This window comes from Ziziphus jujuba, chromosome 5, assembly GCF_031755915.1.
Source record: "Ziziphus jujuba cultivar Dongzao chromosome 5, ASM3175591v1".
NCBI lineage: Eukaryota > Viridiplantae > Streptophyta > Magnoliopsida > Rosales > Rhamnaceae > Ziziphus > Ziziphus jujuba.
In genome coordinates, this window is record NC_083383.1 from 8043867 (window position 1) to 8063837 (window position 19971).

General features: G+C 32.8%; 4 protein-coding genes and 1 non-coding gene across 9 annotated transcripts; 1 reads left to right on the top strand and 4 right to left on the bottom strand.

The window, feature by feature from the left end:
• Positions 1-606: 606 nt before the first annotated feature.
• On the bottom strand, positions 607-3402 carry LOC107420281 (small ribosomal subunit protein uS9c). The gene is made up of 2 exons (XM_016029208.4): positions 2924-3402; positions 607-1125 (listed from the first exon to the last, which is right to left on the bottom strand). The coding sequence occupies exons 1-2, from the start codon at positions 3254-3256 to the stop codon at positions 838-840; spliced, it is 621 nt and encodes a 206-aa protein (XP_015884694.1). The 5' UTR covers positions 3257-3402; the 3' UTR covers positions 607-837.
• A 96-nt stretch (positions 3403-3498) lies between these two features.
• On the bottom strand, positions 3499-7605 carry LOC107420201 (protein DETOXIFICATION 33). The gene is made up of 9 exons (XM_016029099.4): positions 7062-7605; positions 5636-5831; positions 5170-5515; positions 4968-5054; positions 4818-4874; positions 4494-4732; positions 4280-4398; positions 4113-4199; positions 3499-4003 (listed from the first exon to the last, which is right to left on the bottom strand). The coding sequence occupies exons 1-9, from the start codon at positions 7311-7313 to the stop codon at positions 3947-3949; spliced, it is 1440 nt and encodes a 479-aa protein (XP_015884585.3). The 5' UTR covers positions 7314-7605; the 3' UTR covers positions 3499-3946.
• Positions 7606-11155: 3550 nt separating this feature from the next.
• Positions 11156-13893, bottom strand: LOC107420217 (F-box/FBD/LRR-repeat protein At1g13570). Of its 3 annotated transcripts, none has more exons than XM_048476517.2 (5): positions 13721-13893; positions 13383-13475; positions 12227-13072; positions 11821-11976; positions 11156-11630 (listed from the first exon to the last, which is right to left on the bottom strand). In XM_048476517.2, the coding sequence occupies exons 2-5, from the start codon at positions 13383-13385 to the stop codon at positions 11349-11351; spliced, it is 1287 nt and encodes a 428-aa protein (XP_048332474.2). In that variant the 5' UTR covers positions 13386-13475; positions 13721-13893; the 3' UTR covers positions 11156-11348. The 3 variants fall into 3 exon arrangements, with proteins under 3 accessions (XP_048332474.2, XP_015884600.3, XP_015884601.3); XM_016029114.4 differs by having other exon boundaries at positions 13559-13893; XM_016029115.4 differs by having other exon boundaries at positions 13383-13893.
• TRNAE-UUC (transfer RNA glutamic acid (anticodon UUC)) lies at positions 13872-13946 on the bottom strand. Its single transcript has one exon. It is a non-coding gene; the product is annotated as a tRNA-Glu (tRNA).
• A 2580-nt stretch (positions 13947-16526) lies between these two features.
• On the top strand, positions 16527-19222 carry LOC125423041 (type IV inositol polyphosphate 5-phosphatase 11). 3 transcript variants are annotated; one of them, XM_048476130.2, is made up of 8 exons: positions 16527-16670; positions 16833-17010; positions 17153-17283; positions 17472-17548; positions 17658-17783; positions 18231-18418; positions 18529-18666; positions 18798-19222. In XM_048476130.2, the coding sequence occupies exons 1-8, from the start codon at positions 16633-16635 to the stop codon at positions 18945-18947; spliced, it is 1026 nt and encodes a 341-aa protein (XP_048332087.1). In that variant the 5' UTR covers positions 16527-16632; the 3' UTR covers positions 18948-19222. The 3 variants fall into 3 exon arrangements, with proteins under 3 accessions (XP_048332087.1, XP_048332088.1, XP_048332089.1); XM_048476131.2 differs by having other exon boundaries at positions 17166-17283; XM_048476132.2 differs by having other exon boundaries at positions 16547-16663; positions 17166-17283.
• The last annotated feature ends 749 nt before the right edge of the window (positions 19223-19971 follow it).

A 19971-nucleotide genomic window follows, 5' to 3' on the forward strand; every position in this document is an offset into this window, starting at 1 on the left:
GAGAGTAGTGACTTGTAAATTACTGAAGAAAGAATCACCAAAAAAGAGTAGGAAAGAATAAAAAAAAATAAAAAAAAGCTAATATATTAGTGGATATCATCTTATATCGATGCCCATATAAAATTTACCCCTTTTTTTTTTTTGACACATATATAAAATTTACTTTACTTGGAACTGCTTCCAAAGTCTACTTGACCCAAAAAAAAAATAATAGAGGAAGCACCTTTATTCCTCTGTTCGCATCATCCTAACAATTAAGATTGGAGAAACCAAACCAAATGGAATGTTTTTCCTCGCGCACGTCAAAACGAGAACAGGATATCCGTTTGTAATTCTTGAGCGAACCTTTTTCTTGGATACGTGATAGCTTCAAACGATCAGTAGCGGGTCCAGGGTAGTCCGTGGTGTTGCCAATGCGTCCTGGGTTTCTTGTCTACTCATTCGCTTCTCAGCTTACGTCAGCTAAAACACCGACTCTCCATTTTCGTTCAGAGTAATCAGGAAATTTAGTTTGGATGCAAATCCATAACAACAACAACGTTACGCAACAGTCATTCTGACCTAACAAAATTATTTTCCAGATAAAAGAGAATAACTAACTCCCGGTAATTTGAAGATATATATATATATATATATATATATGTAGGAAGATTCGACTGCAAAAGTAATACAATTCAATCATATCTAAACCTAAAAGATTAGATTCAGGAAGTAAAGAATCACTTTGCATACAAGGAATCTACAAACAAAACTGAAATTTAGACATACGCAGTCAAAAGCCGAAAGGCCCTTTTGTTTTTCCCTTCTTTGGGTCCATGAGAACGGAGGAATGCAACTTCAACGTTTGGAGAACTGGGGAGCTTTACGAGCTTTCTTGAGACCAGGTTTCTTCCTCTCAACAATTCTCGAATCTCTTGTCAAAAGGCCATCTTTTCTCAGTGGCGCTCTGTGGTTCTCATTCACCTTTAGCAATGCACGGGCAATGCCAAGGGAGATTGCCTGAGCCTGACCGGAGAGACCACCACCATGAGCTTTGACAAATACATCGTAACTGCTTTCATATCCCAAAGTGACCAAGGGAACTTTGACATATTGGAGCCACAATGGGTTTCCTTGGAGGTATTCCTACACAAATAAACAGAATCAAGTGATGTGAAGAAACTTTTATTTTCCATGCACAGAATTGTCACCAGAAAGCTCTTCAGTTTGCTGAGTCATCATAAGCTTGTCCTACACCTGCCGTATTCTCACTCTAAGTGCTCTGCTTTCACTGCTTTGTGAAATAAATCAAGCCAACCTTTGCTAATTTCACAGCAAAATCCTATGTTTTAATAATTAATTCACTGAAGCACAAAAAGTAGCATACAGAAGCATATAATTGGACATAAAGAAACAAAAAAAAAAAAAAAATAATAATAATAATAAAAGACAAAGAAGAAGAAAACATAGAATTAAGTGTCAATCATTTCTAGATGCTCCAACAAGTTACATATTCCATAAATGATCATATTTCCACAAAAAAAGGCATACTATCATTGCGATGGATCACAAAAATTGACAAAGAATAGAAAGGAACTTGTGTAATTGCTGCCAAGATTGGGTTGCAAAAGTAAAACCACAATTTGACACATATATAATCACAATACAAGAAGCAAAATTGCTCTACAATTAAACATGGCAGAGTAAATTAAAAATATATATTCGTATTACAAATTTTTACAGCATAAACAAGATACATATATAGACAAGTGAGACCACATGTTTGTGCATGTGATATATGTTTATAGAGCGTATGCTGTGTGTATTGAGCTTATCTTAAAACATGTTAATATGGTGACATATGGATGTTTTAATATACTACAGCATTTTCTTCAGAAACAGGAAATTAATCCATTGAATATATGATGACAGCTACAAATTGTTAAAATGAAAAAGGTTGGTGTTAAGTGGTGTTATTGTTGCAACTCTAAAATCAGAAGTATCAGTCTCTTTAGATAAAGCACATCCCCTCATAACAGAGTAATTCAACAGCTGAACTTCGATTTAGATAAATGATATCCCTCAAAACAATGATCTATATAACAGCTTGAACTTGTTTCAAAACGCTTTTGAGTTGATAATCGTGCCACTCCGCCACTCCAAAACTCCAAGACAGACCAATAGAAGTCAAGTAACAGGATATCACCTTCATTGCCTTTGTCAACAATGTGATTTTCTATGCATTAATATATATATATATATATATATATATATATTTGAGTAAATAACTTCTATGCATTAATTAACTAAACCAATTATGTGCTAGATAAAATACACATTTGAATTCTTATCCACTGCCTCAGTGCGAGAAACAGAGATGATCGTAGAGAGTTTCACTTAAAATACAGATAAGGACTTACGACACACTAGAGCATTTATTTTTATTATTATTATTTTTTATTTATTTATCAATCCAAATCCATATTTCCCAAACACAATATGGGTTTTATCTCCAATGTTGAACACTATGAACTATGTAATTTATCCATTCAATCTGCCCCTTCCCAAACGTTAATAATTGGAGTTGTACATTTTACCATTGCCATGCCTTCATGACATATTTCCATCATTTTCAAATCCAAGATAATAACCAGACGTAGACACGTATATAGCTACACAAGATGCAATATAGATGCAACAGTAGCTAAGCAGAATGAAACACAGAACATGGCATTGAAAATAAGCAAACTACGCAAATAATTGAGAATCCCTAATTTTTCCACAAATGTAATCCTTTAAAACCCAAAAAAACACAACAAATCCATAGCAGCATTACGCACAAGTGGTTAAAAAACACTAATCATGGTATTATGCAATGTATCCAAACAATCTCACTAGAAACTGTGAACTCCGTCTATATGCATAAGAGAGAGAGAAAGAGGACCTTGGCATCGCGGTAATTGATGATGATCTTGCCGCTGCCTTCCTGGAGAACAACGCGCGCAATGGCCGTTTTACGGCGACCGGTGCCGATAATCGTTTGGGCAGCGAAGCCACCGGGGAGTCTCGATTTCACGTACTTCTTCAGGTCATCAGTCTCCAAGTTTTCCAGCGTAGCAACCGATGCTGATACAACCAGAGGAGAAATCCTGGCCACGTGCGAGACAGAGACTGACTTTGAGCGGGTAAAGGAAAGGCTGTTTGGTTTGTGAGAAACATGAGAGGAAAACGAGAGAGAAGAGAGCGAAGATGTGAGAGAGGCAATTGAAACAGCCATCCTGTAAACGTTCTCTCTGGGTGTTCGTTCTGTGGAACTGTGAGCTCCAAGTAGAGAAATTGAGCAGGTGCAAAGGGGATAATGTGTTCGAATTGACGTTACTGACCCCCAACAAGGGAAGCGATACTTTGGTTCAAAAAGTAGCAAAAACCTTTATGGCTCCACAATTTCGTTAGTTTCTACTTAAAAAATCCCCACCCCACCCCCCCAAAAAAAAAAAAAAAAAGAGATTTTTACTTTTTTGGGCCAAGAGCCACTTCCATTTCACTTGGGGCCTTCAGCTTAAGGCCCATAACTACTGGTCCATTTTCACCACAACATTCTTTCTCAAACGTCCGAGTTCTAACAGCAACGGTAAATGAAAAGAAGTTGTGTGGAAATTATTTGACGGCAGAGGAAAATAAAAAGTTCCCAGACACTAGAAACGAAAAGCAACAAATAGTAAAGCATTGCCAATCTGCAAAAAAGCTACACTACTCCATTTAAGATACAATACTAAACTCTGCATTTAGTACATAAAAATGGAATCATGAGAACCCCTCCTAAATACACCATGATCCACATTATTCCCTCATTTAGACTGTGGAATTGCACCCTTCTGTGCTCTCTCTTAACATTTTGTCTTTTCTTTTTTAAAATGGTACAGATCAACTTCAAAACCAATTTTTCTAGCCTTCAATCTTTTTTCAGTCATTCTTCTCCAGCTGAACCTCCCCACTTCCTAACACGGCTTTCTGCTTCTTCAGCCTGCATACATATATCATTTATGTTACTTGAAACTGAAAAACAAAGCCTTCTTAAGCCAGACTAGATAATAAAAATTAAAGACTATATACTATTAACATTATATACTGACTTCTCTATTCCAATTAGTTATTGAAGTGATCACTATCAAGATTAAGGTTTGCAAAGATATGCCTCCAATCATCCCCGACCAAATACCCTGCGACTCACAAAACCACACTTTGTAAATAATAAGGAAAAAAAAAAAAAAAAAGAATTATATACATAAATATATATTACCTCGGCTCCAAAGCCAAACTTGAATCCCAGAAGAATACCAGTAGGCAATCCAACAATGTAGTAACACCCAATGTTGATGTATGCGACAAGAGATTGCCATCCGGCTCCAATAGCCACACCTTCACAAACAAATTCACACAATATTAAACTATGTCCAGCTTTAATAATTTTTATTTTTTTTTTTGGTTTAAATATGCTTGGTTGGTTACTTTACCAGATAACACCGGTTGAAGACTGTTTAAGAGCACTGTGACTGCGAGCAAGATTGCAAGTCTTGTGGTTTCTGCTGCAACGGCTTCACTGGTTGTGAAAAGGTATGGGAAGTAATCTCTTGTGGCAATTACTATGCTCATGCATATGGCTCCTACGATCATGGATGTCACACAAACCACCACCACAGAAAATTTCGCAGCCTTGGCATTCCCAGCTCCAAGTTCATTTGATACTCTCACGCTGTTGGATTCAATTTCTTTATACTGTTACAATCCCTGTACATTGAAAACATAAAGGGGAAGAGATAATGCAGGGGAAAATCCACCTTATTGCAGCATTGAACCCAAGTGCAATCATTGCGTCCCATCCATTTATATTCATACTGCAAACATCAAATGGAAATTAATGAGGTTATTAAAGAACCAACATGATGATTTTTGACACTAAAATTGAGGGAAAAAAAAAAACATGTTACCAAATAGATATTGCATCGACTGGAACCAAAGGATTTGGCAAACGGCCTGTTATGACCACCAAAATCATCAAGTACCAAAACTCCAAACTGCATCAAACAAATTGATGTGAAAAAAATAATAATAATAAAAAAAGATTCAGTTCCATACTTGCTCAACTTGTACATCAAAAAACAATGAAAAGAAAAAGGGGGAAAAACATACCATAACGTCAAGGCAGAAGACAAAGAAAGTTTCACAAACCCAAATAAATCTTGAAATGCCAACCATGAGAAACCGCTCCAAGCACCATCTGACTTGGTTTTGAAAATGTAAATCAATTGGGCAATCACAATGAGCCACCAGGAGGAGTTAAGTACTAATGCTGCTCCAGGTAAACCCCACCCAAGTTTCAGTATTAGCAACCAGCTTAAAAATGCGTGTTCTACTAGTACCACAGCCGAAATCCAAGCCATGACCATCACTTTACTCTGTGCTTGTAAAAATTTCTGAATTGGAAAATTGAGTGCGTAGGCGAACAATTGCGGAAGCATCCACAGAGCAAATTTTCCTGCGGCGTGATTAATCCCAAGTTCAACCAATAAAAAATCACTATTAATTTAGCAAATTTTGTTACTAATGATATATAATTAATACAAAATCTTTTATTTATTTTTTTTGGAAAACTGACCTGCGGCCTCAGAGATCTCAGTGGTTTCTCCGACAACCTCCAAAATGGGTGGGGCCCAAACATAGATGGGAGTTAAAAGACTGGCAGATGTCAACAAGATTATCCATGATCTCTGCATGTACACTCCCAACATTCTGAGCCTTCCTGCACCGTATGCCTGCCCACACAACGTTTCCAATGCACTTCCCATGCCAAGCTGGAAGTCAATCAAAATTCTAGGTCACAAATTACGAGTAACATGCTGTACTTGTACGAGGAGTGAATACTTTATCTGGGGTTGCAGACCTCGATATACGTCATGATTTGTTTTTCTTTTCTGGGCTTTTTATTTTTTCTTCTTATAATTAATTTCATGAAAAACCAAAAGAGATAAGGAAGATTTCTCCTAAGTCATAACTATTTTTACACCTAATAAAGTTACTTGTGTGCAAAAGAAAAAGCATTATTAAACTTAATTTCAGTTTTGAAAGCAAAAGAAAATTAAGGAGATGAAACAAACTTCTGCAAAAACTTTCTTTCAATTATCCAAATATCAGAAGGTTGCCCTTTTAGCCTGTATGGCTGCATCTATAAAGAATTATTTTATTCATTTGGCTTTGACGCCACGATGGCTTATGAATTATTAATTGCTAAAACTGGATGGAAAAGGTATGAATTGATAATTTGTCAACTTTTTATTTTATTATTTGTTTTGGTCCGAAATAGTTTATATACCCACTGGGAAAACAGGGAGTATATAATATTTGTATATGAAAAGTAAAAAATGAATAAATAAATACGTGTCCTTGCTGATGGCCAATACTTGCCATTTATGAATTAATGCGATAGTAAATTTGATTAAATTGATAAATTAAAAATTTTTAAGAAATAACGAGATGCATATTGTATTAAAAAATTATTTCACAATGGGATATTTTAATTAAATATCATAAAAACAGGGAGTACATAATATTTTTTTATAAAAAGTAAAAATAAAATGCGTGTACTTGCAGGTGGCCAATAATTGTTATTTATAAATTATTGAGATCATTGTCATTTATGAATTAATGCGACAGTGAAATTGATTAAATTTATAGACTAAATCGGTTGAAGAAATTCTAATAACGACATGCATATTGTATTAAAAAATTATTTCACATTTGGGATAATCTAATTAAATATCATAATGACTAAATTTACATTATATATATTGATAATCATTATTGCAAACAAATTAAAAACTTTTTATCATAAAAAAAGAGGTGTTGACATTCTCTGATCACCAAATTAAATAAAAATCCAATGCCTCGAGAAACACCTTTGGCTGGTTTTGCACATTTATGGAACCGTATCTGACTTACTTTTTCACACCTCCTATGGAAGCATGTCAAAAATATAAAATAAAATAAAAATAAAAAAGTAAACGGCGAAAAAATTTCTAACATACCATGACACCAAAAGCGAGACCAGCGATGACGGAGTTCTCAACGGAGACGGCGGCAAGTTCAAGCTCCCCAGCAAGGCCAGCAAACGTCTGAGTGAGAGCTCCGAGTGAATACTGACATATCGAGGTGAAGATCGCCGGCCCAGCCAGCTTCCACAGCCTTCTTGATTCTTCTCCGAACTCCTTTATCACTTCCACATACTCCTTCTCACGCTTCTCGTTCTCATCATTCAGAAGTGGCCTACTGCTTTCCATATATATATATATATATATATGCCTTCTCTCACTACTTCTACTTCGACTTCTTTCTATATATCCCTTAAATTTTATATATACAAAGAGGACGATGGAAATGAAGATATAAAATAGTTTGTGGTTTAGCTTTAAATGATCATAAATAAGCGAGGAGGGCGGTTGGGTTTGATTCTGTGAAGAAATCTGGCACGCCCTAGCAAGCTAGCTAGCTAGCTATCTAAAGAAATGTAGATTATTGCTGTTGGAGTTTGAAAGTTTGGTGGGGGCAAAAAAAAAAAAAGGGTCCAAACTAGCGAATGGGCATCGGAAACTCTTCTAGACGGCTTTGAAATATTGGTGGTGTGTCATAACGCTCAGGCACCTCGCCAACGAGAATCACGGTTTTTATTTATACAATTATTAACTTTATTAGTCTTTAAATTATATATTTATAATTACACTTTCATTTTTAAATTTTTACTTGTTCTTTTCTGGTGTTTGGTCTTTAAACTTAAACTTTTTAATGAATTATGATAGTCAAAATATTAGTGGTGTAACTTTTAATAATTTTAAGGTCAATTCCTTGTTTTCTTGTTAAGTAAGCTTATAAAATGTCTTAAAATTGCTAAAAATTATATTAAAAACTGTTTTAAGGAAAAACTATATTGAAAACAGCTTTAGGGATCAAAATACATATATATAAAAAAAAAAAAAAAAAAAAGAAGTTTAAAGCTAAAATACCAAAGAGAAAGTTTAAAAATCAAGTGTAAGCATAATTCAAGAATCAAAACTGTTAAAAATTAAATGAAAAATAGTTTAAAAGATCATACTGTATCAAAAAAGTTCAGAGCAAAATGCCAAAGAAAATTTGTCATTTTTTTTTTTAAATTGGGATGAAAGTTGGATTTCACCAGTAGATTTTGCATATAGAATTTTGGAATTATTATTAGTTGTCGTTGTTAACTAACACTGTTTCAAAAGACTAAAATGGGCAAAAATCAACATGCAATTATGAATATAATCTACGCAATTATGAGTAAATCCACACGGTAAGCGTGATGGGTGCCAGCTTAACATTGAATATGTAATTTTGATTTTTTGAATGACCGATTCAATTGATCTTTGAACATATATATCTGATTTCTTTCCTCTTAATGTTCTCATTGCAGTCTGGAAGGTAACTCTAATTTGTCAAGAATATATTTGGTTTCCTTCAAAATAATTTCAATTTAAGAATGTTAAAAGTATATAATATTATTATCCATACTTTCTATGTGAATAATACTTTCTCTTTCTGTACATTACATCATATGTGGGCATTGAATAATTTTTATCCTTAACATCCCATATAAATATATATATATATATTACATTAATATGGGGGGCTTTAACGATATAATGTTTTAACTTTCATTCTTAGCATCCCATAGGGAAAATGAAATCATTTTTTTGTTTTTTATTTTTTATTTTTTAACTCGATCTTGTATAATTGCTTCAATGTATAACTCGTGGACTAAATCAAAGTGTATTAATATATATATATATATATTTTTTTTTTTTTGTTTAGACAGAAAAAACAATGCAACTTTTATTAAAGTGAAAAGGAAAATATACAAAAGTGATTTTTTTTTTTTTTTTTTTTAGAATTTTGTTTGATTTGAACAAAGTCGAGTGACGATGAATTATAAGGACCCAGACTATCCAAATAAAGTCGAATAAAAAGCTTGTGAGTGGGAACTTCATGGAGCCAGACCTATCGCCATAGGACATTAATAATCATTTCATATTTGTAGATAACCCGAAATTTTTAGATTTTAAAATATAACTAACTAAATAATATTGATAGGACATTAATAATCATTTCATATTTGTAGATAACCCGAAATTTTTAGATTTTAAAATATAACTAACTAAATAATATTGATATAGTTGGCGTAACCGCTTGTGAAAAGCCACATATATGTTTTACATTTTAATTAACAAAAATACGAAAACAAATCAGCTTTTAAATATCATTTGATGACTTTTGATTTTGTATGAAATACATTGATAGTTCAAATTTTAAATTAATAAAGATAAGGTTAAGAATTGTCAATTAATGTGAAGATTTGGACCCGGTAGACAAGAAATTCTTTTTTGGCTGAAAGGACTGGAATTTTTATAACCTAAAAGAGCCAACAAGCCAAAGCTCAAGATGCTATGGACCCATTACCCAGATATGAGTTTGTATAAAAATGAGTACGAAAGTAAACTTTGATAAAATACTATATATAAAGTAAAGTTTGATAAAATATTATACATAACGAATCATAAAAAAATAAAATGAAATGAATGAAGTTTTTTTTTCTTTTGCCAAACAAATGAAAGTTCTAATTGGTGTTTCTTTTTCAGTAATATTGGATAGATCTTCTCACACTGAGCTAAAAGCTATTTTACTTAGGGGCTGTTTGTTAATTATCTTATTTGATTAAGCTATATTTATATATATGTATATATTTATTTATATCCGAATCCATAAATGTCTTACCTACTTTTCAATAAAACTTTCCAACATTTACCTTTGCTCAAATATCAAAAGCCCTAATCGTTCCCTCGCTCTCTCTCTCAAACCCTCTAAGATAAGCCCTCGTAAGCCATGAATTTTTTAGATCTATTCTATTCTTCAAATGGAAGCCTTCGGAAACTCTTCGGAAGCATCATATATATTCTTTCAAAGGAATTTGTTTAAAAAAAAAAAAAAAAATATTCTGCAAAAGGTAGCATGATTTCTCAGATATGATGACGTCAATAGATATGATGATTTCAATCATGTATGCAGTCCATGAATGGTTGAGCTTTTAGCCATAAAGAATGTTTTGATGCTTTCATAAAATTAAAAAAAAAAAAAAAAAGAAAAAAAAAAGAAAAAAAGAAAAAAAGTAAAAAAGAAGAAGATGTTTTGATGTTTTGCCAGCATAGTGGTTTGACTGGTGGAATTTTGATGAGCGACTGTCAGGTGGCCGTTCTCTAGCTAGGGGTTTATTGTTTTTTGGTGGAGGATATTCAGTTTATTGCTTTCCCTTTTCAATGTCTGTTATTTGTAAGTGCTCTTTTGCACATAGAGAAGCAAATGAGATCTTAGCTCGACATGCTCTATCCTTGGATGGTTTTGAATCTTGGTTGGAGGATGGCCCAGAGTAGCTGTCTTCCATTCTTCAAGATGATATGTGTACTGTTGCTTTTCATTTATGCATTTTAAGGTTTTCTTAATAAAAAAAAAAATATAGAGTGAAGTAATTGTCTTGCATAAATGCCATAAACATTAGATACATGAGTCAGATTCCTTGTACCAATGTATTTTCACTACTATTAATAAAAAATCATCATGACTTTTAAAATAATTTAATACAATGGTGGATAAAAGACGATAAATTAAAAATTTTGAATCCACAACTAATTTTAACTTTTAATTTTTTATCCACCATTAGATTATATCATTTCAAATGGCCATTATGATCCGTCATACATATTGAACAAAAACTTTGATACGCATTTTTTTATTTTTTTTAAATCAAAATGTGGAAGTCTGAGAAAGAAAACTACATTAACACATCGCAAGAAACCGGTTGTTCAACTCCCCTAGGAGCTTTCTCAAAAACATAAAAACCACAGATAAAGCTGTAATGCTACTTTTCTATGACAACTAATAGAGAAATCAACATTCCGATTTATAGCACTATTCCATAGCTTGTTATGCAGAATGCCTTTCAAATCACTCGGCTAGTAGTCCCTTAAGTGCAGTTAGTTCACTGATAATAATTATTCCTATATTTTGGAAAGCTAAGAAAACCATTCTATTTTTAATAACAAATCCAGAGTCAATAAGGACTTGAAAATGCTTAATTTCTTGATATCATACTGGTTTTCATGATGTGTCAATGCTGGTTTTCATGATGTGTCAATGCTTCTCCTGGCGCAATTTGCCAGATTGCAAAATATGCATTTAATTAAGCTTCTAAAAAATTAATTAAAATAGTATTACCAGCTCGTACATTTAACATGAAATCTGTAATCGTTTCAGGGATCCAAGAAAACGATTTCTGCTTGAACTGAAGCTCGCCTGAAGCGCAACAACGCTTTCACAAACTCCAATCCACCATTTTCAGAAGCTGGCTTAACAGTCATACTCTCAAGCACCGGTGACCTTAAAAGCATAAAATTGATGAAATCCAATTCGCTTTTGGTACCAGAGACGCCAGTAATTTTCACAAGTTTAAGTTGAGTGAATAGGCAGCTCCAATAGTCATATTCCCAAAAGTTGGTAACCGTTTCCATTCCAGTATTTTCCTCAGGGCGAGCCTACATAAGCTCTAAAGTATCAGCCTCGGAACTTTCCAAAGGAGCTCACAATTATGCATACGTTGTTAAGTAGGAAAGCTTAAGAAAGAACCCACAGAAGAACGAATATGCAAATATCAACTTGACATAAATATTAAATATTTATATATGCATCAATTCAAATTGCAAAATCAATAATAAGGAAACTCACCAAAATTTCTAGTTCTTGTAGATTAGGAGCAATTCTTAAGATGCAAAGAGCAGTCGAAGTTTCTTCTAGATCATTGAAGCTTATGCGTATAGAAAGATAATCCAGATCAACACATAGTTTAGGTGTCTTTCCCAACAAAATGCCAACAGCCAGATACTGGAGCAAAAGGAAACATAACAAGTTAACAACAGCAGAAATCATGAATATGCTATAGTACATAACACTCCTAAGAATCTCAACAACTGAACCAGCTTATTTAAATCATAATAAGATCATTAGATAGAGCTTCAAATTGTTCTTTGTAAACAGAAGCCAAAAAAAAAAAAAAAAAAAAAAGAGTAAAATCTGACATGTCAAATCTAAGGGAATAAGATCACCAAATTAATGATATGAGCAGAACAATTACCTTTAAAAAATAACTCTGAATTTCCAGCCTCCTAATAACGGGTAGATGGTCAAAAAACTTTTGCAAGTTGCTAGAATTGCTAAAACATCTGTTCTGGTCATTTGCAATATCCCCATATAAACCAATGGAAACTACAGCTAAACCGAAGGTATTCTTGAAACTGACATCAGTAAATACACCTCCAACGTCAAAAAACTTGAGATTTGGCGCCTCAATGTTGAGATGGGAGAATCCATCAAAGTTCATCAAAGTGAGTTTCTCAAGCATAGGACAGCTGGAAATCATATACTCAAACACATGTTGGGTCATGGTAACATGTTGAAGGTCAAGGCTTTTCAAGCACTTGAAGCCTTTAAAGGTTAAAGGGGGTTTCAGCAAACAATTAAATAACTCCAAGTGAGTTAAGTTTTGGCAAGAAAACAAACAAGAAGGCATAAAGTAACGCTGTCCTTTCCAAATTTCAAGTACAAACTCTTTGATCGAGCCTCTAGACAGATAAAGAATCCATCTATCAATATCATTAATGGCTAGTAGATCTCGATGGGAGAGCTTAAACTTGCATATTGGGCCCATGTGAAGCAAGAGAACATGATCAATGATAGCCAAAAGCTTACTCTTGACAGTTGCTTGATCTTGAGAAGGAACTGAGAGACACTGATTATCAAAAACAAGATGTGGAATCGTAGCCCATTTGTACCTCCACTTGCTCGACAGGATACTTGTTCTCACCGCATCTCTAATCGACAAATGCGACAGAATTTGCTCTATAATGTGGCTAGGTAAGTCGCTGATTCTGTCCAACTGCATATCCATTTCGAAAGAAGTCTTGGGGGGTTCTCTTACCTTCTGAATTATTCAAGGAAACATATAATCAGAAATTACTTACAATATTGGGGTGTTTTGACTGAATATAAAAAAACTGTCAGCTTGCTTTATAAGGGAAACTGTATCTGGGTGCTGGGTATTCTTGAAGTACAGATAAGAAAAATATTCAAACTGGGTTTCCCAACTACTAGTGAAAATGCATTTCTTTGTTAATAAAAAATACTAAACTTATGCTCAATCATAAACCCTGATAAAATATAACCTCTAAAAGAACAGAAATTATATAGTATAATTTATAAGCAATCAGATAGAGGACATTCCGAATTCCTACCATTTCACTTTGTAGCCTTCAAACATGGGTGATTAGAAAGCCAGAGCACCCCACTTCCAGTAAACTCTATGGGCTCACATCTGATTCCCAAAACTGAAAAAGGATTTTGATTAATCCAAAATTAATTAACAAAACACAACCCGCCACTCAAAAGACAGAGCAACAACAAAACCCACCAGCCAGAGAAAGCAGTAGTTGATCATTCAATGGAAAGTAGAGTGCTTTTAAAAGACCAACAACACACTTTTTTTTTTTTTTTTTTTTTTTTGGTTCAGATTTTCCTTGTTCAACAGACTGATGAAAAATCATCCATCACGATACACGAAATTTTTACTTTCTTGAAAGCCCTCAAAAGAAGCTTAACTGATAAGGCTTCCGTCGAGAGAGAAGTGGCACTTAAACTGATTTTTCGCATCATCAATTTTTATAAATTAAGAATTTAAAAATAGTAATAAATAAATACCCAGATTTTATTCCCAAAAAATAAATTTCCATTGCCGGGATTTGAACCCGGGTCGCCTGGGTGAAAGCCAGGTATCCTAAACCGGACTAGACGACAATGGATTTGCTAGGTAGTGGTATTGTTAATCTTTAGAGACGTTTACATACCTTTGTCACATCACTACTACTCCGATGTAACATCACTATCACTACCACTCCAATGTAAGATTTATTTTTTGTTTAGAATATAAAAACGTATTTATCGTATAATTAGTGACGAAGTTAATGTCACTTTTTTCCGATAATTATTTTTCTGTTTCCAAACATTTTAGTAGTCTTGAAGCAACGATATTAGTTTGCAATGTTTACTTCTTTTGAAGACAAAGAAAACAATAAAAACATGCTTACTCAACTAGTCACCAATATTATAGAAATTTTATAGGGTTGTGTATATCAAGCTCCATTCATCAGCATCGAGAGCTGATTTCATCTATTGGAAAGTATTAATTTATATATTCATCTTAATTAATAATGTATTGTATTTTATTTATTAGTTCTCATAGCTGATTACCTAGTCTATAAAATCAAGCCATCATCATTCCTCTTATGGTAATTTTAGACTCAACATATTTACTAATCAAAATTTGGATACATTTGAAATAAAAATAATATTTTATTAGATTTACTTTCCATACTTATCAGGTATTACAGAAAATTATCCCAAGTGATTTTATCATCTATCTAAAATGAAAAATACTATTACGATATGTTTGGATAAAGATAAAGTTAGTAATGATCTAATTCTTCTAGAAAAGTGATAATTTTCATTTGTTTGGATGTTTATTATAAGGTGGAAAAGTATGAATCCAGATAATTAAATTTCCATTAGAAAAATATGTGGAAAAATTATTCCCTTATATATATTTTAATGATTTTGAAAATCTCAAATAAATTAGTTTTAAATTTTTTTTAAAATACATATTTATCCTTATTTTATTATACAATTTTAAATTTAATTACTTATAAATTTTAATTTTTTTATTATTTACTAAATAAATAAATAATTAATTAATTTTTAAAAAATTAAATTTCAAGAATCATTTTTCTTTTCAACTTTAATACTTCTCGTACAATCCTTAAAGTTCAACCATGAAAACTTTTTAAATTAAAAATGCATAATCAGTTAAAGATTTGTGTTGTTGGGTTGTAATTGGGCTTGTTTAGGACATGGAACTTGGGCAGGGGCGACATTAATATGGGTCTCAGCCCGGAGAAAAATTTCTGTGGCCCTGTGGTACTACTCCAACTAGTTTATCACCATCTGTTAGATTTCAAAACAATTGCCATGGGATTTTACATTATCCAACTCACCATATTTTAATGAAGAATAAATTTTTTAAAAATTTACTTGTACGTGCTGCAAGAAAACCTTACTGGTAGCGGACTAATCACTTTTATTCTATTTACCTTATTCTTTTTTTTTTTTTTTTTAGCAAACAATTTCAAATTTCAAACACTAACTAACAAACATGGAAGATTATTTATCAAAACAATAATTATGATTAACAAAAAAAAAAAAAAAAAAAAAAAAAAACAGACATGGAAGATTTATTTAGGGATACCAAAACCAAGCAAAGAAGAGTTTTGCTTGTGGGTTGGTACAGGCTCAAGCTAATCAACCTCGTCTGGAGACAATCAGAGGAAAAGAAAGGTTGTTTGTGGTGGGACTACGGAGTAATAAGAGAGTACAGGCCTAAGTTCTATAAGACCACCCCTGCGAGATGACTATGGAAGGATATCATAAAACAGAGAGTGTGGGTCTTCTAGGTGCACTTTGGGTTGGTTTTCTTTTCTTTTTTGATAAATACTTTTTGGTTTGGGATTGAATTGATCTGCGAAATGATTATGAAAGAAGATATGCTTTCAAGCTTTAAATCAAGGTTACGATGGAAGAAGCCAGTCAAAGCCGAATAAGAAAAGTCGTTATTCCAGCAGGTTCGTGCAAGTAACTTTTTTAAAGTTTTTCTTTTTCAAAATTAAAAAAACAGTGAACTGGATAATATAATATGACAAAGTAATTATTTTGATATGTGACAAATATTTTAACAGATGGCAACAAACTAATTAGCGTGGCACCATCTGATTGGTATCATGGTGGGATAGAAGATTTTCTCCGCAGCCCGTTCAGAGTGAAAGGATATGCCGGCGGAAGATTGGCAGAAGGATGACAGCTGGCAAGAGTTGATATTTGGAGGTATCCCTGGGGCCCACATTGACATTCAGCGCCATGCATGACGCGAGGGTGTTGAGCTCATGCCATGTGTTTTGGAGATGAGCCATCTGCGCGTGTTGGTGTGAGATCCCAAAACTACCCACTCCAAGTTTTCAAAATCCAAATGGATAATTCCAGATTTTCCAAAGCAAACGGACACAAATTTCCATGGAAAAATTCAGAGTATACAAATACTTGGTGTATGAGTTTTAATGGTGCGTGAAGAGTGAGAGAGTATTAAGGCAGAGAGGTAGTCTTTTTCAAGTTTGATTTATTAACTTGCTTGCATAAATGTCAATAAGGCAACCTAACTCTTTGAGAAAAAAACAATAAGCAAATGGAAATAAAGTCCCAAAACATTAGAAATTTGACTTCCCTTCTATAACTTCACCGCCTACAAGGCCAAATATCCATATCTATCTGTATATATAGCACATATCATATAAAGTCCAAGTCAGCTTTGTTTAAAAATAAACTGGCTACCCCATGGGAGAAGAAACTTAATTTGCTGCAGAATCACGTGTACGTAACAAAGAAATGGGAAATTTCATAAGCTCCATTAGTGCTGGTAAAGGGTATCATACTAATTATGCATGCATTTCTTTCTTAATTCCTTGTTTATTTCTCCTTTTGCTTCTCATAATGTTATATGTATATATATATATATATATTGGGAAAAATAATTATGTTTTTAGCTAGTTTGATTAAAACTGAATTGTGTTGCATGAAAATGTTAGAATGTGTGGAGGAAGATACAAGTGGAAGAGAAAATCAATGTCTTCCATGGACAATAATAATAATAATAATCCCACTAGCCATGAAGGAATAAAGAGCATAGAGATGAACGATCCATGTCAGCCGTCGAACAATTCGGATATATGCATATGTGTGGTTACTTGGAACATGAATGGGCAGGTGATTATAATCTTCTGAGGTTTTCCATTAATTTTTGTTAACTTTGCGAATAAAAAAATCAATCCTATAGTATATATATTTATATATATGTATATATATATATATTTTTTGCCTGCTATATATGATATATGATAATATGAAGGTCTCTTACGAAGATTTGGCAGAGGTAGTGGGAAACAGCCGGACATTTGATCTTCTGATTGTAGGTCTTCAAGAGGTGCCCCGCCACAACATTTTGCGACTTTTGCAGACAGCTCTTATTGAATCCTACATGTGAGCTTTACTGCGACCATTCCTTCAATTCTTTCTTCATTTATACATGCATACATATATATATATATATATATATATATATATTAACGATGAAAAACTATTAGTAGTTAAGGATTGAAATATGCATAATATATGTGGTTCATTTGACTTATTGACATCATTTAATTTTGTGTACATATGAAATAAAGCCTGCTAGGAAAAGCCACTATGCAATCTCTGCACCTATATGTATTTGGGCCAAAGGACTCAGAGTTGTTCATAAAAGGTAAGCTTTGGCTGTTTTTCATTAACTGATCAGAATCAATTACTCCAACTGTGGAAACTAGCTTTAAACTGTATAGTTTGGTAATAATAATTGCATTTCTGGTCTGCAGAATTGAAAGTCGACAAGCAATCAGTAGGTGGATTTGGAGGATTGATTGGAAGAAAGAAAGGTGCAGTGGCAATCCGCATTAACTACAGAGGCATCCAAATGATGTTTATCTCTTGCCATCTCTCTGGTAAACCCCTCTTCAAAATAAACCTTTTTCTCGGTCGGATAGTTAGTTGGATCCCACTATATCCCTTTTTTGTCTTGGACCCAAAATGGGCCCACCATATGACCCAGGCCTATCTGTTTTTTGTATACACAGAATAGCTTCTCATTGGTACTTTTTGCCAATGTTAAAAATTAAATGAGGAACTAGGAAGCAAAAATTAATGCCATTAACTGTAATAATTATAACTGATGAATCTTGTTATTTGTTCCCATCAATAATAATCACTAATTAATATGATGAAATGTAAATTAGAAATATTTAATTATATTATATTTATACTAAAACTATTTTATTGGTGAACGACCAATGCAGACAAATAATAGTTTTTGCAATTAATTGGGTCCGGCTGTCCACCATTTGATAAGATAACTAATGTGGGTTTTGAAAATGTTGTTATTTTTCATATAGCTCATGCTCATAAAGTGGAGGAAAGAAATAGGGAGTGCAAGCACATATCACACTCTCTCTTCTCCAAAAATTGGAACCCATATGCCAGACCTACCCAGATTACTGTCTGGTTGGGAGATCTTAATTACAGGATTCAAGGGATCGATAACTATCCTGCCAGGAATCTAATTCGAAAAGACCTTCACTCTGTAAGCTTTATATCTATCACTATAATTTGTTCAATTTTATATTATTATATGCCATCAAATTAGCAGCAAGAATTAAATTATGTATATATTTATATATTGACTGCATGCAGCAACTCACCAGCAACGATCAACTTCTGAAGGAGGCTGAAAAAGGACAGATTTTCAACGGATATTGCGAGGGAACTTTAACATTCAAGCCCACTTACAAGTATAATATCGGAACCAGCAACTACGATACTAGTTATAAGGTATTATTTAATCTTCATTATTTTATACTCACATTATAGAATTAATATAAAAAGTTGGTTTTAATATATAATAGTAATTGTTCTTAATTAAATAGTTTGGGTTTCAATCCTGATGATTTCTTGTCGTGCAGGTGAGAGTACCATCATGGACGGATCGAATATTGTTCAAGATACAAGAAATGGATGAAATGAATGTAACTTTGGATTCCTATGAAGCAATGGACAATATACATAGTTCTGATCACAAACCAGTGAAAGCGCACCTCTGCATTAAGACCTAACCAAATAGCCTTATTATCTCCAACCAATAACTTATACCCTAAAGCAACCACTATTCTTTCCTCCCTTTCAAGAATCAAGTTAATTAATTAATTTCACTTAAGGCATTTAGAAACAGATGGGGTCTTTTTGCACTTTTTCAAGCCAAAAAAAAAAAAAAAAAAACGATGTATGATGGCTAATTAATCTGCTTCTCATATATTTTTATATAAATGCATGTATTATTTTTTGTATTATAAACTTATTCTTTTCATACATATATTATCAAGTTAATTAATTAATTTCATTTAGGGCATTTAGAAACAGATGGGGTCTTTTTGCACTTTTTCAAGCAAAAAAAAAAAAAAAAAAAAACGATGTATGATGGCTAATTAATCTGCTTCTCATATATTTTTATATAAATGCATGTATTATTTTTTGTATTATAAACTTATTCTTTTCATACATATATTTTAAATTTTTTATTTGTAAATCATCACATTAATCAATGGACAATATACATAGTTCTGATCACAAGCCAGTGAAAGCGCACCTCTGCATTAAGACCTAACCAAATAGCCTTATTATCTCCAACCAATAACTTATACCCTAAAGCAACCACTATTCTTTCCTCCCTTTCAAGAATCAAGTTAATTAATTAATTTCATTTAGGGCATTTAGAAACAGATGGGGTCTTTTTGCACTTTTTCAAGCCAAAAAAAAAAAAAAAAAAAAAAAACGATGTATGATGGCTAATTAATCTGCTTCCCATATATTTTTATATAAATGTATGTATTATTTTTTGTATTACAAACTTATTCTTTTCATACATATATTTTAAATTTTTTATTTGTAAATCATCACATATAAATAAATACGAGGAGAGATATTAATTAACAATTATATAGAGGATAATTCCTCATGTATTTGTATATGTATTTTATTTAGTCAAATAAAGTTTTGTGTTCAGTGCTTATGTATATATTTTCAAATGTACTGTAAATAGGCTTGGAGTATCTTCAATAGCATACCATATTATATTTTAGC

What these genes read in the sequence shown, in the direction of transcription:
- LOC125423041 (XM_048476130.2), top strand. Translation starts at nt 16,633, where the DNA reads ATGGGAAATTTCATAAGCTCCATTAGTGCTGGTAAAGG. An exon ending in CTCAGAGTTGTTCATAAAAG is followed by an intron (nt 17,549 to 17,657) that starts GTAAGCTTTGGC and finishes TCTGGTCTGCAG; the next exon opens with AATTGAAAGTCGACAAGCAA. An exon ending in TATCTCTTGCCATCTCTCTG is followed by an intron (nt 17,784 to 18,230) that starts GTAAACCCCTCT and finishes TTTTTCATATAG; the next exon opens with CTCATGCTCATAAAGTGGAG.
- LOC107420281 (XM_016029208.4), bottom strand. Translation starts at nt 3,256, where the DNA reads ATGGCTGTTTCAATTGCCTCTCTCACATCTTCGCTCTCTTCTCTCTCG. An exon ending in TCAATTACCGCGATGCCAAG is followed by an intron (nt 1,126 to 2,923) that starts GTCCTCTTTCTC and finishes TTATTTGTGTAG; the next exon opens with GAATACCTCCAAGGAAACCC.
- LOC107420201 (XM_016029099.4), bottom strand. Translation starts at nt 7,313, where the DNA reads ATGGAAAGCAGTAGGCCACTTCTGAATGATGAGAACGAGAAGCGTGAG. An exon ending in GTCTCGCTTTTGGTGTCATG is followed by an intron (nt 5,832 to 7,061) that starts GTATGTTAGAAA and finishes ATTGACTTCCAG; the next exon opens with CTTGGCATGGGAAGTGCATT. An exon ending in TGAGATCTCTGAGGCCGCAG is followed by an intron (nt 5,516 to 5,635) that starts GTCAGTTTTCCA and finishes ATCACGCCGCAG; the next exon opens with GAAAATTTGCTCTGTGGATG.
- LOC107420217 (XM_048476517.2), bottom strand. An exon ending in TTCAGAGTTATTTTTTAAAG is followed by an intron (nt 11,977 to 12,226) that starts GTAATTGTTCTG and finishes CTTTTGCTCCAG; the next exon opens with TATCTGGCTGTTGGCATTTT. An exon ending in TACAAGAACTAGAAATTTTG is followed by an intron (nt 11,631 to 11,820) that starts GTGAGTTTCCTT and finishes GAGCTTATGTAG; the next exon opens with GCTCGCCCTGAGGAAAATAC.